This window comes from Nilaparvata lugens, chromosome 1 (genome assembly GCF_014356525.2).
Source record: "Nilaparvata lugens isolate BPH chromosome 1, ASM1435652v1, whole genome shotgun sequence".
In the NCBI taxonomy this organism is placed as follows: Eukaryota; Metazoa; Arthropoda; class Insecta; order Hemiptera; family Delphacidae; genus Nilaparvata; species Nilaparvata lugens.
The window spans coordinates 95,244,603-95,261,408 of record NC_052504.1 but is presented as its reverse complement, the minus strand read 5'-3'; the positions used below and the strand labels follow the sequence as shown (position 1 = coordinate 95,261,408).

General features: G+C 32.2%; 1 protein-coding gene across 2 annotated transcripts in view; it reads right to left on the bottom strand.

Moving 5' to 3' along the window:
- Positions 1 to 3,814: 3,814 nt before the first annotated feature.
- The window catches only part of LOC111057122 (RNA-binding protein 24-B), a 136,290-nt gene continuing 123,298 nt past the window's right edge, over positions 3,815 to 16,806 (bottom strand). Inside the window, exons 5-6 of one of the 2 annotated variants that reach the window (XM_039419666.1) lie at positions 16,104 to 16,127; positions 3,815 to 10,265 (exon numbers count right to left, since the gene is read on the bottom strand). In XM_039419666.1, coding sequence (XP_039275600.1) covers positions 10,099 to 10,265; positions 16,104 to 16,127 — 191 coding nt within the window. In that variant the 3' untranslated portion in view covers positions 3,815 to 10,098. The remainder of the gene's footprint in view (positions 10,266 to 16,103; positions 16,128 to 16,806) is intronic. The other variant, XM_039419667.1, reaches the window with a different exon arrangement.

Sequence of the window (16,806 nt, the reverse complement as noted above, 5' to 3'; positions counted from 1 at the left end):
CTAATAAGCGAGTTATGGATTGTTGAAAGTGCTAACTCTGTTTTCTTTCCAGATCATAAACAGTTTCGAATTTTCCATTGGAATTTTTTTTAATACATTCAATATATCATTGGCTTTGTTCTAATATGCGTTTTATCGCGATTATTTCTTGGTTTGATATTGATAAGATATTGCCAAAATAAACAAGTCATCGAATTTACAAAAAAATGTTACTTTTTTATTTATGAAAGATATGGGAAATAAAATGTTTCAGTTTGGGAATATACATTTGTTTAATTTTTAAGAGAGGTTCTGTTAATATAGTCGAAACCGTTTATGATCGGGGAAGAAAACGAAATCTGGAAAGTTAGCACTTCAACAACCCATAACTCGCTTATTAGAACACTTAAAAATTTCAGTTGCCACTTTTTCTCACTCTTATAATGATTGATCTTAACAATTATATTGAAAAAGATTATCCAATTTGAATAATAAAAGTGTACCAAACAGCCTTCAACTTCTTGGATACTTCAGATTTGCAGACCATTTTCAGAACTATGATTTAGGTTAACGAGATGATCCCTGGTTTCCATTGCCTAAAATGACAGCCAGGGTTCATCTCGTTATCCGCTACCTATAGTAGGTTACGGTATGGAGATTGCTCTTTCAAGCTGGAGTGTCAGTCAAGAAGATATCCCATGGTATAGGGCGGCGATTAAATTCCAATTTTCAATGTTAACTCAAGCCGATTGTCTTAGCAGTTCTTTTTCGTGATAGTATGTGATGCTGGTAGTCTCTCTATCTGCCGGTCTTACACTCTCACCCGGCCAAAACAGTAATAATTGACAGTAGTAGTCGACAGTAATCGAGTCGAGTTAACAAAAAATCTGTTTGAAATTTGGAATATAAACGACCTTTACCATGAATAATATCTTCTTATGCTATCTTTTCTCACTGACTGGTACAGTAATAATATTAGTCCAGTCACTATTTACATTGATGCTTGCAATTTATATTGTAGTTCTGATTTCTTAATATATTACATATTTGGATACATGAGAGAAGTCCAGAACCAAATTCTTCATGCAAAATTTCCTTGTTCTATATATACCTGGAAATCTATATGAAGTAGAGCGCTCTACCTAGTCTCAGATTGTAGAGCACAAAATTACGCCCAGAGGGATTTTGAATTTTACATCTAGATTGTAACAATCGGGATATATTGTTGATCAAATACTAAATATCAAGATTGATTTTTTTTATTGAAATTTCACTCATTTTTGAAAAGTCATAACTCAGTACTCATTGGAGATAGAGAGTTCCGAATGATCTCATTTCATTCAGAATTTTATAATCTTGAAAAAAGGCGAGAGCAAATTTTCCTGTCCGATCACTGGATTTGGCGGAAATAGCTGAAAACTGCAAAATTAACCGAAAATACGAGTTTTTTTGGGCTACTCTGTATATAGCACAAGGAAATTTTGCATGAAGAATTTGGTTCTGGACTTCTCTCATGTATCCAAATAACATATTAGAAAATCAGAACTACAATATAAATTGCAAGCACACCCCCATTTTTATGTCTATATTGACTGGACTATATTATTCCCACACGTTTTAATGGGACTATTCATACTCGCTATGCTGTGCTGAGTGGGAACAATCCAATCAGAACTCATGGAAAATATATTTCCACTGATACTGATATCTGAGAATCCAGCTCTTCCTTTCAGTGTCTTGACTACCTTTCAAAGATGGTACTTATGTATCGTCGTTCTCATTTTATTTTCCAACTCCCAAAATATTGGGTGACTCGTTGGAGTGAGTGATAAAGCGCCGGTCTAAGGCTCAACTCACACTTACGCGACTCAGGTCGAGAAGAGACTCGACTCTAGTCGAGAGCATGTGTTTTCAAATGGTGACGTCGCGGAGACCAGAATCGACTGGTCTGAGTGTCACCATTTGGAAACACGTCATGCTCTCGACTAGATTTGACACTAAGACCAGTCGATTCTAGTCTCCGCGACTGTCACCATTTGAAAACACATGCTCTCTACTAGAGTCGAGTCTCTTCTCGACCTGAGTCGCGTAAGTGTGAGTTGAGCCTAATAATCAAGAGAACCCGAGTTCGAATCTTGACCGGGGCAAAAGTTTTTGACCACATCATATAGATACGGCCACCCCTTCTTTCGAAGGAGACGATAAGCCGTCGGTCCCGATTACCTGAAAAGTAGTCGTCATCTCTCATCATCCCTCTCACTCATTACCCACGCACAAGCCTTAGAGCATCACCCTCAGTATTATTATTATTATATTACTTGAAAATTTACTTCAAGAAAAGTTGAAAGAGCGTTCGAGTAAAAATTACCGTAACGATTTTTGCAATTAGGCTAGTTGTTTTTATACATTCTAGATTGACAACTGTTTGTATCTCGTTTTCACATTTGTAGTTTAGATTGTTCCTTAAAGTTTAATGCATAAGTCATGCATGCTCAAGTTTTGAATCAACAAAACTTGAAGAAGGGTTTACATTAGTATAGTGGATTCACGTTTCTGTTTGTTGTTTCAAGTTTTCTTAAATTCAAGGTAATTTGAATGGGTCGCCGTCTAGTTGTGACCGCGACTACTTGACACCTGGTCATTTTGGCCATAGGCGACTACTTATACCCTCGAAAAAATACACCAATACCGTCAAGTTGTCCCCCGCAACTACTTGACACCTACTGGACCAAAGGTGCCAACTAGTCATGACCGTAAACGACAACTTGACACCTCGCACCCTCGCGTCAGGGTGTCCCCCCGACTAGTTGTCACCTCCTTAGAAAGGAGACAAGTAGACGGGGATGGCTCATGTCCACATGACACCTTACACGCTGGCGTCAGGGTGTCACCCTGACTACTTGTCACCTACAGAGCACCAGTTGGCACAACTTACACCCCCACGGCGTAGGGAGGAGGGATCAAGCAGTTTTTATTACTGGTTATGATGTAGAATTGAATTCTAAGCACTTTTGGTTCAGTAACATTTTCCCGTGAAACGCACGGTTCGGGAGATATTCGCCGTCTTTGCTATTTTTAGGACATTTTTTTCCGAGTTGGTTGAAAACAGAAAAAAATTAATAATAAGCCCTTTTGATGACTGAACCTTTTGTAGAACACAATTCTAAACGCATTTTGTTCAGTTATATTTTCCCGTCAGACGCACCGTTTATGAGTAAATTGAGCCTAATGAGGGCAGTCAAATTTTCATCCATCAATGATATGGCAGATGAAGCTATCAGTCTGGTTATCAACTGAGGTATTACATGAAGTCTGGTAATTAATATGAGGATAAAAAAATATTTATATACACTTGCGCTAGCACAAAATTAGGAATTGTATTGGCTTTTCATATAAACTTGATAGTTAGGCTTCATTTTCCAACTTTCAAATGAAGAACCAGCCGGAATGGTGATTTCTTGTGGAGTGGAGTCGAGGGGATAGGTTGTCGTGACCGTAGACGACTACTTGTACCCTCGTAAAAATATACCATTGCCGTCAAGTTGTCACCCCGACTACTTGACACCTACTGGACCGGAGGTGCCAACTAGTCATGACCGTAAACGACAACTTGACACCTCACACCCTAGCGACAGGGTGTCACCCCGACTAGTTGTCACCTTCTCAGGAAGGAGACAACTAGACGGGAATGGCTCACGTCTACTTGTCCCCTAAAAACCGGTTTTAAAAGGGGACAACTAGACGGGGTGGCACCTAGTCGCCTACCCATTTGAATAATGTAAACCCCACTTTAACTATTTCGTAGAGGAATAAGTCGAAGGATAACAAAATCAAATGACGAGTAACATTTAATTTTTATTCAATTTTTACGACATAATAATATTTATATCTTAAAAACTAGGAGATATTGGCAATATTTATTACGACAATATATATTAAATAGTACAAAATCTATTCTTTCTTTCAGTTTAATTAACATAAAAATTGTTGATGGTTACAGTAATCTGTATTAGGAATTGCAGTTATAATGTTATTGACAACTGAATCAATCCGCTAAGTGTGATTGATCCACATTGAAAAGGCACTGAGTCACGTGATGTTGACTGGCGGTAGGGCGCTTTCTTACTAATTTTTTCACAAATTTACAAATTTGTTTCTCAATTTGACTAGCCCAAGGTTTATTAGAAAGTGTCTTTTTTAGCCTTGGTCTATACTGGCACTTTCTTAAGCAGGATTTCCACATATCAGTGGGAAAATATATTCTTTCCTTAAGTTCTAATTCTCCTTAGACGCCGACTACTGAGAGGAGGTAGTTCTACTAGAACTGATGAGAATAATATTTCCACTGTGCACTTACACTGTGGAAATCCAGATTAATACTGCTACTATCAAAAGCTACTGTTGCATCAATAAACTCGGACATAGGAAATAAATTAGTGAATTAGTAGGAATGCGCCATCGCACTTGCTAATGAAAATTATAATTGAATATCGAGGGAAATGAATTAGCGAGGACGGTATATGGATTTAAGTACTGATAGAGAACATTCAAATTACAAAATATTGTTTCCACGAAAGATATTACAAATAGAAATTTAATACAATAACAGTATGGCTATATACATAATGATATAAATAATTTTACATTGAAGAAAGAAATACATTTTTATGAAATGCTAAAACTAAATAGATTCTAAGCTGTGTATTAACGTTAGCAAATCATATTTGCCAGTAATACAAAGTGAGCAACTTGGATATATTCATGATACAGTTCAGTACGTTGAACATTACATTATATAATTATGGTTAAAGAAAGAATCCAATAAAGACTAAATGTTGCAATTTAATAACTGAGGCATACGAAGAATAGCCTATATTTATAACTTCAGTTTATTCTGATGTATTTATTAGACTAAGTAAGTACACCTTTGGTGCCCCTAATATTAAGTTCATCTGCCCCCTGATGGCAAATTATACATGGAATTGAAACTAAATTAACCTAGTAGCTAAATGAAATATACTAAGCAGCTAGACATCACCTAATATTAACCATTAATAAGGCGAAAATAATTCTACAATATGTTATGAGACTAGATTAACCATTATTTTACATATTGATAAGATATCAATTTCTTTTGAGATTATAATTATTGTGAAAAGTTTGCAATAAAGAATTTTAGTCTCTTTACCTCAGCATAAAAGTGTGATTGATGGATTAACAACGAACCTGTTTTAAAAATACAGTAATTTTGGAATAATAGTGGATTTATAACCGCAAGTAACTAATCAATTTTATTGACTGGAACTTGCACCAACGCAATGCTCAATCGTGAGAAAAAATATACAGTATCTGTGAGCTTCCATAAAAATCAACGTCCACTAAATACTTGTATTCAAAACAGGCACTTTCTGATTATCGTAGATTTTTCTGCTAATCAAAAATCTATTTTTTCTATTCAGTCGCTGTCTACTGATTTTCCAACTACATTTCAAAGTGACAGGATCTAATTTATGGATCGAAAAGAATCATGTTATTTGTTCTATGAACTCTTAAAATCTTTATAAAAATTAAACTAAAGTTCAATCTTGATTTAAAACTTCACCGTTATCGCACATCTGTTGTAGATTTTATAAAATTGACCTAATTAAAAAGTATTATCAGTTTTGGTAACGTAAAATAAATCTTATTGAAATGGCAATTTTTTGAAATTGAAAGTTCTAACTACATGAAACTGAATGATATCTTCAAACTTTAGAAGTGCTCTAATCAATACTGCAATTTAGACTATTGATCTCACTACAGTGTTAATTAGTACAAAAATATAAAATGCAAACTTCATTTTGGATTCTTATAAAACGTTTGAAAATTACTAATGTCTCATTTTTAATATTGATGGTATTATACAAAAATATTGAACCTCGTATTTTATTGAATATTTGTGATGTATTATCAAAACTAGATATTTTTAAAGTTTTGAAATTTGTAAGCTCTTTAAATGTAACAGGGAGTTCTCAACTTTATGGAGGGATTCTTTAAAATTTTTCATTTTATGTGCAATTATGCTACAAAGAGAAACGTCTACTCACATCTTTCAACATAATAAATTAAGCTTGATAACATAACTTGACTAGGTAATTGAAGTTCTTTGAAATGTCCTTCCCTCACAACGCATTCCACCAGATACTCGCAAGTTATCATTTAAAATTGACAGTTTTTGATTCGCTCATACATTCATGCTACACATACTAAAATTACATATTGCAAGAACATACCGCATTTCATTTCCTTTTTAGAAATTCTACATTATAAACTTGAGTACTATTTACTTCCATTGGTTCTGAACTACTGATATATATTCAAAATTTCAACAGCTTCTAGGATAAATCATTCAAACTAATATCCATCCATATGAATACAGTATAATATTACGTCCATTAATATGCACAGTAAATGCTCATTTTGAATAAGAATATTGCATCAAAAAATAAATTGCTTTTGGATCCCATGAAATGTATAATATCAATTCGGATTACTTAATTCAAGTGATACTTGATTAGTAGACTACTCTAATATTAAAAGAATCATTAGAAATTGGCATCTAGTGATAGAAACTATGGAACTAATTTCATTAAAATTGATTACAGAAATTTGAAAATAAATTGATCCGATATTCTCATCGCTAAATCAAATCAAAGTCAACAATAAAAAAGTTGAAAATATATTCCCATTCTTGGATGTACAGTGGATTGCACGAATTAAGTACTTAGTGATCGAGCTCCCTACAGTTTACCACTTATTTTACGTTACTTGAAATTCTCATTCCATAAACAACAATGTTTTGGTACCGTAGCATACTCAAGTAGTAACTATTAAGTACTAACAACTTTATTCTATGTTTTACACTAGATATATATACTTTATTTTTGGCTATAACTCTATCACATTTATATAACTATTTTATTGAAAGTATATAGCACATTGTATAGTGCATGCTATTTGTATCTCCAAAGATGTAAAGATTATGAAGTATACAACCATAACAGTACTAGATAATATTGAGAGAATATAGCGCATGTATACAGTGCTACTTATATCTCCAACATGAATAGATTATGAAGGTTATGTAGGATACAACCATAACAGTATGTAATACTCATCTAGATAATAAATTAAAGTTGAACAAAAAGTAAGTACAGAACGTCCATTGATTTTGTACGTAGCGTTGAAGTAAAAATAATATATATAGTTTAAAAATCAGGAGTGAGTACTTGATGATTGTTTTACTAATATTCTAAAGAGAAATGGTTGTTTCTCTTTCAGGTGAATAGTGTTCTTCTTCGTGATTCAATAACTGTTAAGTTCAGACTGACCACTAGAATAGAAAACTATCACATTTGTGTGACTACTGATAGAAAATAAAATCATCTGGTAACAAGCAGGAAATAATAGGCTACTCCACATCAAGATTGCTGCACTAGTATTTAAAATTCTAATTGATAATATTGTTTAGGTTGTTTCCTGTTAATAGAACAATCAACTGTAAGTAGATTGTTAATCAGCTTTTTTTGTCGACTATACAAACTTAATCTAAAATAATTCAGCTAGAAAATGTGAGATACTCTTGAGGTGCGTACAGATATATGCGCCGCGAACATGAGCAATTCACTTTTAATCAGCTGACTATATCTGTATTTTTACAGAAACGGTAAGATACAGATATAAAAAGCTTGGCATCAGCTGATTAAAATTGAATTGGTCATGTTCGCGGCGCGTAAATCTGTACGCACCTTTAGACTGTCAGCATTCCGCCATCATTGTTTCCCAATAAACCATCAGGATTTCTTATTTATAATCATTGATGTAGTGTTGTCATCAATGCCACCGATTCAATAATCAACGTTCCTTTGGGTGTGTGCACAGATAAAGCGGTCAGTCGTTCAGAGTTGAAAATGGGTATCGATAAGCGTTTCAGATAGAATATTTATTTGCATAAATATACACATGGAGACAACAGGTTAAACCCTTATATGTCAGGTAGATAAATTTTTCTTGGCGTTGGCGAATCAATTACTGTTGAATCTAACCTGACCACCATAATACTAGCTACCTTTACATCGGTCGATAACAACCCATTTCGTATTGCTCACCTACTTCTCCGCAATCTTCCAATTACAATAAAAGAGGCTGAGGGATGCAGTGTTGCTAACTACAAAGAATAAGATAGTCACATGGTTGCTTGGTATTGGTCGGGAAGCATCAGAAGCCCTCATAAACTCGCCTTAAATATAGATTCTGATTCGAACTCTGTTAACTCCGTTACTGCGATGCAGCACTCTGAACATTATAATAAGTAATTTAAAAACTTTAGGAGATACTCCAACATAATACTATAGTAATCTTTAAAAAAACCACGACATCATGCTCTGTTTATGAAAAAAACTATTAATGATTTATATCTCTTTATCTTTATCTATTTCCAATATTGTAATAATTAAGTGAGAATAATATTAAGGCAGAATTCTGCAGGATTTAAATTCATTTTACAGCTATTATAGAGAGGAATTCTTCCCCCACACACGGACCAATAGTCTATGTGGGAAAATATTATTTCCTGAAAATAATTTTAATTGAATTGTAATGTGAATTGCTGTATTTTTTCAAGGAATTGAATTGAAAAAAATGGAAAACTATCACATTTCTTGAAGTTAGCAGGATTCATCGACAGTACAGTTCAAGATATACAATGATGTAGATGTTCAATTTGCAGTGTAAAGGACACATATTTTGGGAAACCCGTTGTTTTCGTTGTGAATAAATGGATAAATATTATATGTTGTTTTAAACACGAAACTGTAGTCAAATAAATAAAACTGGACTTGACAAATAAAACAGTGTATTTCAAGTGTAGAAGGATCAGATGGGCTGAGCATATTTTGAGAAGAAAAGATGACAGTAATCTTAATCAAGTAACTATTTTTATTGCTATTTTTCGTTTTTTCTTTCTTACTAATTTAGTTTCAGTTTTTGTAAACAATTGATTTTCAATTACATCATTGTATATCTTGAACTGAACTGTCGATGAATCTGCTAACTTCAAGAAATGTGACAGTTTTCTATTTTTTTTTCAATTCAATTCCTTGAAAATAATAACATTCAATAAATAAATTAGGCTTGTTTTGGCATGAAGCTGTAAGCCTCTATATTATGTTGTTGTAATTTTTCTATTGATGTAAATAAATAAATAAAAATAAAGTGTAGAGAAGAAATCCAGAAGGACGACGACCGAGATGCAGACCACGACGGAAATGGCGGAGTCAAGTGAAGGCCGATATGGAGAGAATTGGAGCAACCGAGGAGGACGTGGAGAATCGAGAGAGGTGGAGGGGCTTTGTTGGTGCGGCTAAATATCTACTTAGATATGTATGGCCATGGCAGTAAGTAAACAGTGTATTGAATGAAAAAGACTAAGAAATTGTCAAAAAACCACTGATTTATTGATAATTAGAAAGTCAATAGAAAGATAATTAGAATCAGTGGTTTTTTGACAATTTCTTAGTCTTTTTCATTCAATATGAATAATTACCACAATATCAACTTCTCAACTACACAAAAATTAAACAGTGTATTTCCAACTATAGAGATTTTCCACAACTTCAATAAATGTTCAACTAATTTAATCACATTTGTGTTATTGACTAGGCTACTCCACAAACAGGGTTGCTGCACTAGTATTTTCAATTTGATTGATAAAATATTATCCTAATATAACTCTGACCGCTGACGGCTCTCTGCGTGTGTACACACCCTTACACTTATTTGAGCTGGATTCCCACATCTCAGTGTCAGTATCAGTGTCCGGTACAATGCAAATATAATTCCCATGAGTTTTAATGGGACTGTTCACACTCAACCCGGTCGAGCGAGTGTGAATAGTGCCATGAGAACGTTCACAATTATATTTTCACTGTGTCACTTTCACTAATATGTGGGAATTTATGATGTATGCGGTTTTATGATGCATATAACAATGCTGACAGTGTAAAGTGAGTCTCACTTGATGGTTGTTTTGTGTGACTGGTTCTAGGGATGATCTTCAATTCGCCCTAGCGGCTGCAGTCATCACTGTAGTCGCGCCTCTTGCAGCGACGCGGCTTGAGCCGCAGCGGCCGCCGAATACGGTGAGAGGCCCGTGAATGCGGCGCTAGCCGCAGCCGTGGCCGCGGTAGGTATGCCGGCGCTTTGCGGCAGTGTCGTGTAGCCGTACGGTGTTACATAGCTGGCCGCACCTAAAACACAATAATTCACATTTTTCTCATTTATTCGATTTCATTTTTTTTCTTAGAAACAGTAAATTTTTTTATGATTTATCTACAAAGGCAACTTTCTTAAGATATTTGTAGCCTATAGTATATAGGCTAGTATCCTATTATATAAGCAAGCAATTTCTGTATTTATATATTTGGTTATTTATATGGCTAAATATTTAGTCCAACGGATCTCGAAAACTGCTCTAACGATTTTCACAAAATTTGGAACATAGTAGGTTTATGATATAAAAATTCGATTACACTAGGTCTCATCCCTGGGAAAACTCGCTGAAGGTCATAAAAAGGATAATAATTATTCATCCTTGGAAAAATACATGATAATTTCGTCGTCTGTTGATAACGGAAGATGGGAGAGAGACATAATTATGTTCAGCTGTTGAATCAATTAGCTTATCTCACAAGAAATAATATATAGAAAATTTAATCAACTTGATCAAAATAATCTGACATGACATGGTACACCATTCTAAATTAGAGTATATAATAATTTTCAAAGTTAATCATTACCAGTATTTTACAGTTTACAGTTTTATTTTGTTATTCAATTTGGTTTGTAAACAATCTAAATTAGAACTTTTCTGTTTTCAAATGTTTGGACTGAAGATTAGACCTGAATTCAAGTGTATGGAACATAACCTACTTTTTCGACTATTTATAATGTATAAATCAAAATTCGGGGAAGAAACAGTTTCGGGCTGTGTCTGTTAGTCCTTCCCCAATCATTTTGAAAAATTTTGTTCTGTTTATCAATAAATAAATAACGAGCGAAGCTCGATGCCCCGATATAAGGTGATGATGAGGGGATGGCTGATAATAAAAACGTACAGTATGAACCATTAAAATGCTACAACATTCCCAAATCACAACTATTTACATAGAAATAATTATATTGCTAAATACATTGGCCGAAAAAGAAACTCACTCCACTTCAGCAGTTATTATAGGAGAACCTATAGTACTAATTAATCAATCATTATGGTAAAAATACTTGATTGGGCTACTTTTATAAATTAATAAAACAATATTGAAACTTGAAGTACCCTTTATTATTCAAAATATTACAACGACTAGTTTCGACCTTAGGTCATTTTGAAAAAGATTTTGAGCCGTTGTAATATTTTAAATAATAGAGGGTACCTACTTCAAGTTTCCATATTGTTTTATAAATCATCATGGTATTAAATCCCACCAACCGGAAGCCTCCCATTGGGGGTGCATTACTCACTAAATCCTTTTTTTGCTGGGAGTGTCTTTTTAACAACAACTAATCTTTTATAAAAAAAACAACACCTTCCTCAACTCTCCCTGCTGTGAGTGATTTTCTTGTACCGATTTATGTATGATTTTTTTATAATATTATTGAAAACATCTAAATAAGAAATATATTCTAAATATCAAATAAAATCTCAATAAAACAACATGAGGAGTAAGTCCAAGCTGGTCTAAGTTGGATTCGCACACAAAAACATAGAAAATTAAATTCTCACGAGTTCTGATTGGAGTATTCACACTGAGCTTGTCAAGTGAGTATGAATAAAACCATTGGAACCTGGGAATTATATTTTACCTGTCACTGTTATGTGCGAACTTTATGATGTAAAAACTTAATTGACTAGACATGTTTGAATAACTATTTAGGCTGTATAAAAAATTAAAGTTTGTAGTTTGTTCAAGCTGAATCCAGTTAAGGCTGTGCAAAGGCTAAAAATAAACTTTCAACTGGTGATAATTTTCACAGTTTTTCGATTTGTATATCATCAAGCTATCAAAATGAAAAAGTTTTCCCAGGAAAACATTTTTTTCCGAACATTACTTTTTGAGATATGAGCGCCTAAAGTTTAAATTTTTGGAACAGAACATTTTGAATTCGGTAAGAGATAAATCCATGAGATTTAGAGGATTGATTCTTCATGGTATTGTAGATCTGGTGAATCGAGAATTTTCTGAAAATATAAAGTTTTGAGAAAGTTATTGAATTTACTAAAAATGACCAAAAATAATTTTTGTTGAGCTATTTTTGGTAATTTTTGGTAAATTGAATAACTATCAAAACTTTATATTTTCAGAAAATTCTCGTTTCACTAGATCTACAATACCATGAAGAATCAATCCTCTAAATCTCATGGATTTATCTCTTACCAAATTTGAAATGTTCTGTCCCAAAAATTTAAACTTTAGGCGCTCATATCTCAAAAATTAATGATCGGAAAAAATGTTTTCCTGAGAAAACTTTATCATTTTGATTCCTTTATGATATACAAATCGGAAATCTTTGAAAAATATCACCAGTAGAAAGTTTATTTTTAGACTTTGCACAGTTTTAATATTTCGAATCCACTGCCTAGGTTACATCAAATCCACCCATCCGCACTTTTAAATGTAACCAAAAGAGCTGGGACAGGGACAGGGATACTTAATCCTCACAGGCAGGAACTTTTAAGGTTGCATCCACTATCCTCAAATACTATTTTCGTCAGCTCACAGCACTACATTGTGTTCTTCCTCTTATATCCTCCTCCTTGTTGTATCCTACTTCCTAATTTAAGAATATTAAGTTTGAAAATACAGTGGTTTCAAATGTCTCTGGTTGAAACACGTGTCCGAATTTAGCCCTACATTTCTAAAGCTAATTCGAATTCATTCCTTTTGGTTCTTTTTGTGTTTTCAGACAATAAGATACCGGTACTGTTTATGAATTGATTCATGAACAAATTTAATTTATTATTTTTCATTGGTCACATATCGTAAATTACAAGGTAATATTGAATACACTCATTTTGACTCAGATTGCTAGCACTGAACTGAAATGCATAATGTTCAACAAAACAGAAATGAATAATTAAGTTTGGGAAATACGAAAAGTAATTCAGAAAGTAATGAATGAATGGAGTCAATGATCATTTTATTTTTCTTCAAAAACATATTCATAATAACTGATAATTTGAATTGTTTTTTGTATATTTTTTAATCTTATTAGCTCTGTAGCATTTAGAATCTTGGAAAGATTTTGGAATACATTCATTTTGACTCGGATTGCTAGTACTGAACTGAAATGCATAATGTTCAACAAAACAGAAATGAATAATTAAGTTTGGGAAATATGAAAAGTAATTCAGAAAGTAATGAATGAATGGAGTCAATGATCATTTTATTTTTCTTCAAAAACATATTCAATAGCAACTCATTGAATATGAGTTGAATATTCCTTAATTAATAAATTATTTATTCCTTAATTCATCGAATATAATTCCCTTCGAGAGTACCAAAGTGAAGAAGATTGTTCTATTATTTTATTGCAGTACCGTATGCATTTGTTTAAGGCGAAAAATTTGAACTTGCATTGTTAGTGATAGTAGAAATAAAGTTGCCAAAGTTTATACAAAATTTTGTTGGAAAAGAGGAGTATAAAAAACTGGTAAAAGTCAAATTAGACCAGACCAAGACATGCATTGTTAGATTAAAGTTTATAGATTTATAAATGTTTAAATGAAATTAATGTGTACACATTATTCTAACATGATCTTCTCGATGATGAATATATATAAAATTTTTGTGATCTTTATAAAAGTGTTTTCATAACCTCATTTGAACTATTTTTATCAAAATTAGGGAGAGGAAAAGTTTTGGGTTTATCCTGTTGATTCTCTCCCAATCATTAATTTGATATTGTGATTAAGGAATGTAATAAATGTAAATGAATGTAAATGATGGAAGTTGGAAACGAAAACGTTTCTGGTAAAACAAACTGATTAACCATTCTCTTAATAAATTGCTGTGGAACTATTCTATTAATATACAGATATAGGCTACTTAGCAAAGAATAACTGAACGATTTAAGAAATGTAATTTTTGTTGAATGATATAGAAGGTTTCTTATTCCAGATCAAACAAATAGGCTAATGTATCATGATAAGTAGATAAATGGTTTATTATGACATGTATGCATACAATTCAGAATTCAAAACCAAGCAATCATAGTGATGCATATATAAAAACACTTCATTCACATGGTCTACTTTTTAAATTAATAAAACAATAAAAAAATCTTAAAGTACCCTTTATTTAAAAAAAAACTTTAAAATAGTTTTTAACAACTAGTTTCGGTGATTAACCTGACGATTTTAGAAAAAATCTTAAAGTACCCTTTATTTAAAAAAAAACTTTAAAATAGTTTTTAACAACAACTAGTTTCGGTGATTAACCTGACGATGGTGTGATCACCGAAACTAGTTGTTAAACTAGTTTAAAGTTTCTTTTAAAAATAAAGGGTGCTTCAAGATTTTCTATATTGTTTTATTTGTTGCATATATGTATCATAAAAACATCGAGTAAAGAATGCAGAATTGTATGGCTTTGAGGAAGACAATCATGTGGATGTAGTCCAACCCATTGTTGTTTAACAATCATAATAATTGAAAACTTCTACATGCAATGTTCAAATTCACAACTGGTCATCCATGAAAAATCAGTACCTCATCCTAAGAGAAATAATCAGATCACTTTCAAAATCAATTTTCCATTACCAAGTAAAAACCGTTCCAGTAGCAAATAGTGATTAGAAATTAAAATTACAGACTCAAACTTGCATGGATGTTTAAAAACTTCTCGATATCTAATGTGAAGTAAAAAAACACACTCGAATCCGATAGATGTGAGAACTCATTGACTACTACAATAGATTTGAAAAACTGTGCAGTTGAATGTCCAATTCAAAACAAGGAGGTACCTAGAATATCATTTATAAGTTCATTTGTGCACTAAATGAATTTATTGAAAATCAATATATTTCTGTCATGACAAATATTTGTTTCAAGATTGATCAAATGTGATGTGATGATTATAATAAAAAATGTCAATATTATGATTGGAAAAAATAGAAGACAACTACTGTAAACAAAGTTTCTTGTTTCTGGGTTAAGATCGAAATACACAATAAAACAAATTCGGATTTTCATTTGTTCTAGTAACAATTTCGTGGGAAATAATGCCAAAAGTTATTGGAGAGATCATTTAAGATACAGTTTTTACTGTAGAGTTATATTATCTTTGAAACATAATTTGTTATCCGGATTTTCATTTGTTTTTGTAACAATTTCGTGGGAAAAATGCCAAAAGTTAATGAAGAAATCATTTAAGATACAGTTTTTACTGTAGAGTTATATTATCTTTGAAAAATAATTTGTTATTCGGATTTTCATTTGTTTTTGTAACAATTTCGTGGGAAAAATGCCAAAAGTTAATGAAGAAATCATTTAAGATACAGTTTTTACTGTAGAGAGTTATATTATCTAAACATAATTTATTATTTCAGTGAAACAATCTTCAATTGTTCTTGTCTCGTTTCTGTTTAGGGCTACTTGTAATATAAATAGGAATACAAATAACATTCCCCTTTTTGAATTATTTTATCACAATTACAATCTTGAAAATGGCATGAATGTACGAAACATGTTGTGATAAAATAATTCAAAAAGGGTACTGAGGTTTGTATTTCTATTCAATTTTTCTTTTACAAAAGTGTATACAACTTTCTATTGGATTGGTAACAATATTTTGTCTACAGTAGATTCATATACACATCAATATTCTTGAGCTTTTTCTCATTGAAAATTGAAAGATTTCTAGTGATAACATTTTTGGATTAATTGGACTTGAAAAATGATGGAACATTTTGATTGGACATTCAAGTAAAAGGATCGATACACTTGTGAGCAAATTAAAAAAAAATCAGTGACATTTCAAAAAGTGCAGTAAAAATCATTTCAAAAAGACGCTTTCGAGTTGAACATCACTCACCATCTAGGTTTATCTTTGTGAGACCTGAAATATGTACAGAATAATGTTATCAACGCTCATTTTTAGTCGAAAAACCTCTTGCAGGAGAACAGTTTGGCAAAAATAATTGGATTAGAGTTGAATCGAGGGTTTGGTTAGTGAGATAGATAGTGGAATGAGAATTGCGTTAATTTATAGATAATCTGTACATTTTATTTATGGAGCTGAGCATTCTTAAATAGTATAAGTAAAATAAAGGGATTATTTTATAATTAACTATTTACAACACAAAAAGGAGTTGAAATCAAATTGAAAAACATAACACTTTAAAAATGTTTCTCAGATTAAAATATGCTCTTGCAGGGAAGAAAAATATCATATGTATGACATGTTCAAGTGTAATATAGAGTGTCCCATAAGAACGCAACATTTAAATTGTTAATTAAATCATTATTAACTTGAAATTTTAATTCAAAAAACTTGAAAAATTGATAATTGGAAGGTCACAGTTATTAAACGCAGGTAATGCCTATTCAATTGTAATGAAAAACATATTAAAAATTCGACTGAGTCGCTGTCAATGTTGTAGAACAGTTCCATAATTAAATAAAAACACACATATATCAAACTGTACACAAATAAAACTGTAGAATTTGACGATATATGTGTGTTTTTATTTCATTTTGAAAAACATATTATAAAAAAATTGTATGTGATTAATGAT